This window comes from Temnothorax curvispinosus, unplaced genomic scaffold (genome assembly GCF_003070985.1).
Source record: "Temnothorax curvispinosus isolate PA1 unplaced genomic scaffold, ASM307098v1 QBEX01012500.1, whole genome shotgun sequence".
Taxonomy (NCBI): domain Eukaryota; kingdom Metazoa; phylum Arthropoda; class Insecta; order Hymenoptera; family Formicidae; genus Temnothorax; species Temnothorax curvispinosus.
The window spans coordinates 18-5,129 of NW_020222280.1; the positions used below are offsets into that span (position 1 = coordinate 18).

The 5,112-nt window shown below is 38.6% G+C and overlaps 1 protein-coding gene across 1 annotated transcript; it reads right to left on the reverse strand.

Annotated features, from left to right (window-relative positions):
- Nucleotides 1-563: 563 nt before the first annotated feature.
- Nucleotides 564-3,197, reverse strand: LOC112462562 (the record flags this gene model as incomplete). Its single annotated transcript, XM_025028419.1, has 2 exons — nt 564-701; nt 2,251-3,197. Coding segments are annotated over 2 exons (990 nt in total), but the record flags the coding sequence as incomplete, so codon positions are not given.
- Between the last annotated feature and the right edge of the window lie 1,915 nt (nt 3,198-5,112).

Sequence of the window (5,112 nt, forward strand, 5' to 3'; positions counted from 1 at the left end):
TTATATATAATATATATATGTATATATAAAGATATATATATAATTGACTCTAATTCTCTAAATAACTTGATAAAACCAATTTGTAATTTATATTCGGTGCGAGGTTCGAGAAAAAAGAAAGAAAGAAAGAAGGACCGAACATGCCAATTGTGATTTCTCTTAGGCCAAGAATGTTAAACGTATGCGTTCTAAATAAATAGTGTGTGCATTTAATCGAGAGTTCTCTCAATGCTTGTTTTCTAATTGGAGAGCTAGTTTATTTACGCGAGATTTCGCATAGCGATCGCTCACCAGATATAAATATCAAATCTTGATTATGGAAAGCGAACTAGCTACTTGTGTTCTAATGCCGATTTGTCAGGCAACCAAGTATAGCGATCGTGTGCGGTTTCCTATTAGAAATCAAGCGCAGCTCCTTCCCGAACGTGTTCATCTCTTTCTCTCTCTATCTCTCTCTCGATCCGATAACTCATATTTGTACTTACCCCTCCCGCATTGTCGTCCAAATCGAATCACTCGTAGGGAATAATGGAAAGCGGGATGCAAAAGGAAAGAGACCATCGTTTTACCTTGCAAATGTAACAATTGTATATTTATTTCAACTTAATAATTAATTTACACTCGAAGACATGTTGTATTCTCTAAATCCTCACTAAAATCATCCATTGCGATCTGCCGGCGCGTTTAACCCTGGATTTCTTCTGAAAGAACACTCATGGATAAGTTCGAATCAATGCTAGACGACAGAATTGTAAATAAGTTAATAAAAGCAACTAACATATGGACTATACAAAATTACGCACATTTAATTATTTCTCTGTGCCCATCTACAGAATTATGCCTTTAAGACTAAGATATCAGAAGACTATTAAGTAGCAGGAGTAATCCGAGGGTTGAGCCAGCGAATAATATTAATATTATAAATTGCAACAGTACACATGTAATATCATTATATAATTCTATGTAACAATATATTGTTATATATCATTTACATAATTATTATATAACAATATCGTAATTATATAAGTTTCAGATTATGATCATATAAGTTATAATTATTATAACTTATATATTTTATATAATATCAAATTGCAATAATTATAATATTATTATATATAATATAATATATGTAATATGTATATGTATATAATATATATATAATATTATTTATATTATACATTATACAGGGTACGTGCGAAATCGTAATACAAGCGAGAACAAGGTGATTTCTCATGCCAAACTAAGTCGAAATTGTAGAATAATTTATTTCGTACAAAGCTTCGAAATAAACAATTTTGAAAATCTATTAAGCAAACTTGACTATTTTCTGCTTATAAGTTTGGAGTGAAATAAACGAGCCATTTTCAGCGAGCATTTTCTCCACTCTTTATATCACTCATCTATCAGATGTCGACAATTTGAATAATGTTGTCTATAGTAGCAAGCTACAGCGGATGCGTTACCGCCACAGGCTCTTAAAGCAAGAATCATATATCATATCAGTATATTTTCGATTGCTGTACCTCGCCGTTGCGAAAACTTGACAGAAACTCATAGTTAAGCAAGATAATAGGAGTGACAGGAAACAAATAACAACATTGCCGATATCCACAACATAAACACAAACAGAAATAGTCTATAGCAAGATCCGTTAGTCGAGACATAGTCACGTGCACGTGTACTTGATAGATTTTTAAAATGGTTTATTTCGAAAATAAAGCCTCGTGTACGAGAAAAAAAATTGTTCTACAATTTCGAGTTATTTTAGCACGAGAAATCACCTTGTTCTCGCTTGTACTACGATTTCGCACGCACCTTGTACAATATTATTATAATTATTGTAATTTAATACGAAAAAGAAATGTTTTCGGAACGAAAAAAAATTATATATACATATATGTACAATAGATACGTGTTCGATCCGGCTAAAATTCTCATACGCGAAAGCGTATACATGATGTCAAGTGTAAATATTGAGAGGAGTTCGTGCTGCTATTTTATTGTTATGTATAGACGTATTTTTAAAAATCTCTTATGCATTTATGCATATCATCTTATTCGAAACGCACAACAGAAGCCGTATCACTCCGTATCAATCACTAAATTTTATTTTAGTTATACGTGTATAAACGTAAAATATCATAATTCATTACTTATTTTCTTTACTCATGATTGCAATCTTTCACGTGCTCTGTGATTGAGATTAAAAAGAAGAATACGAAAGCGATAGACAAAGAAATGCTTTTCTACTTGAGCAAATCCTCGATATCCCGCATAATATCGTCGGACGATGTATCCAGCCTCAGGTACTCCTCGTCGGTTTGCGTATATGGCTGAGTGACGTCCAATAAAGCGGTGTTCATGATATCATCTGTCGTGTACGTGGCAACCGACTTCCTGTCTTCCACCGTTTGTTCCGGTTGCGTCTGAGTTTTCTCTTCGTTCGTGCTGCTGTCGCACAGCCTGATCTCCACATCGACCCTCCTGTTCGCGTTAACCGACTCGTCGGCATGGCTCTCTAGCCTCTCGCGGCAGGACGTCTCATCGCCGGGGCTTTCTCGCATCTTACGACAAAAGGTCTGGTCGTCCCGACTGTCCGTCGCCCCATCTTCGTTCACGGTCGCGTCTCCACATGGTTGCATTTCGGTTTCCTTCGAAGCGCTCTTCAGGGACCTTCGCAGTTTCACCGGTCGCACCTTGACAACGGGTTCGCTACCCCCAACGAACTCGGAGCTGACCTTGCACTTCTTCGTCGGACTGACGCTCTCTTTATCGCATTGCTCATCGATCGAGCGCCTTTTTATCCCCTTCGCCTCAGCCTTCGGCGATAGAGAAGGCTCCGAGACGGACGTTGGATCCGTCAGTGCTTGAACGGCTTGAAGCTCCTTCTCCTTCTTTCGTTGTCGAATCTCTTCCAGGCTCAACACCTTGAAGCTCAATTCCTTTGCCGGTTCGTCTTTCTTGACTCTCGATGGGCTGATCCACCTAGTAGATCCAGCCGTCTTGGATTTGCCCATTTGTCTCTGATAAAGTCCATCGTCGTTACCGGCTTCATACGAGTAATAAGCCGCGCTCTCCGCCTGGATCTCTTCAAGTCTCATCTGCTCGTAGGTCTTGCAATACGGTACCTTGGGCTGCGATTTTACCGGCGACGGTGCGCTTTCGTTATCGGATTCTGGAAGAAACATACGAAGAATGATGGGTCAAATAACCGTTTCGAATAGTCGGTGAAGATGTCACTTGGATGATGGTTATTATTACGCAACCGCTCTCTCTCTCTCTCCCTCTCTCTTTCTCTCCCTCTCTCTCTCTATATATATATATATACAATATATATGTACATATTTTACAGCATCAGATTATCTGTCGATTACGATTTCGATAATCTGTTTCTATCACTCATCCGACTCGTGACATTTTCCAGAAATTATTGGATTTAATCTTACTTCGTGCAAACGGGAAAATTAGAATAGTCGAGTTGAGATCTATATCGTGTGTCTCGGATTTTCCTTGCAGTCAATCGCAACTGTTGAGGTACTCTCCGAATAACACGCTCTGAGGACGTTCTCAGGGGGGCAAGACTCAGACGCAGCTTTCATAATCGATGTCTCTTTCCGAGGTCGTGTCTAATTTTCAGGCCAAGCCTCGCTGGTCGTGTCTCTCTTCCGGTCTTGATTTTGAACTCAGATTTTCGAACCTCTTCTCGTTTCGTGTATCTTTACTTACTATGTCCACAAGTTCCTTATTCATCCGGTCAACTCGCCGCAACATCAAGTTTCTATTTCCGCGCGATAACATTCTCTTTTCTTGACGCAGTCGTACCCGATAGTAGAAACGTTCCTACAGTACTCTTTTCCTATTACCCATGATATCAATCGATAATCCATTTTATGCACTAATAGTCACGTATAGTCAATCCATGTCTCTCATCTCCGTCTTGCAAAGCGGCAATCACCCACGTCTTGTGAATAAAAAGAAAAAGAAAAATATATATCCTTACGCATACACACACATATCTACATCTAAACTACATCAGCTGATAGGTGTCTCGTGACTATTATTTGTTCTCGCTCTCGTTTTCTCTCTCATACACACATATATCTTTCAAGATACCATTTTTCCTTTATTTTTATGTGTCTATCAGTTTAAGACCGGTTCCTCCACAAATCTCTTCGCTGCCTCGAGGTTGCGCGAAACGCCGGGGTCTTTCAACATCAATGCACACTCGGGACTTGGTTCGCACTTCGAGCACAGTTACAGTATAATACTTACTTGTACAATGATTTACATAACAAGTCCGTGCTCTCGGATCGTCTCGGATGCTCTTGATCTAGAAGAACGAGATCGGCGATGGTCTCGGGATCGGTCGCCGCGATCCGTAAAAATTGTATAAAACGGAGTGAACGCGTTCCCCGAAAATAATCAGCGAAGCTGGTTAATAGTGGAAGAAAATCGGTGAGAAGAAGTGAAATGAGAAGCCCCAAAGAGAAGAGCGTCGCCGGTAAGCGCCGGTGGCGAGGAGGTTCCCTGGTGAGAAAATTCACACTTCCTCAGAAATTTTTTAAGAATTGAGACTTATAAAGAATTCTACAAATATATAAGTATATATAATTTCTCAGATACTTTCAGAAATAATTGAATGAGGATTTTCAGTATCTGCATGTATGAAAATGTCTGATAAAAATTCCACAGATTTTCTTATATTTATTCAGATAATTACAAAAATATGTTGACGGGAAAAATCTGAAATATATTATTCCGAGCATTCTGAGAAAGCCTGAAAAAGATTTTATAAAAATCCTAATTAATAATATGAAAAATTCCGAGACATTTTTCCACCAGGGTTTTCTCGCCGCCGCGATACCGGTAACACCGCTCGTTCTCCGGGTAAATTGTCCGGCTGGTTTCGAGGTATCAAGTTTATTGAAATCCAGATATCATCTCAATGAAAAGTATTGATTTTTTTTCCATTCGCTTACATCAATTCATTATAGTTAAATTGCGCATCGCTTACTCTTTAGCATATAATCAATCTTTCTCGCCGTCCACGGTCGGCCGAGAAAAAAGGCTCTTTCGTTTATTTTATTTTTTTCTTTTTAAATCTCTCTCTCT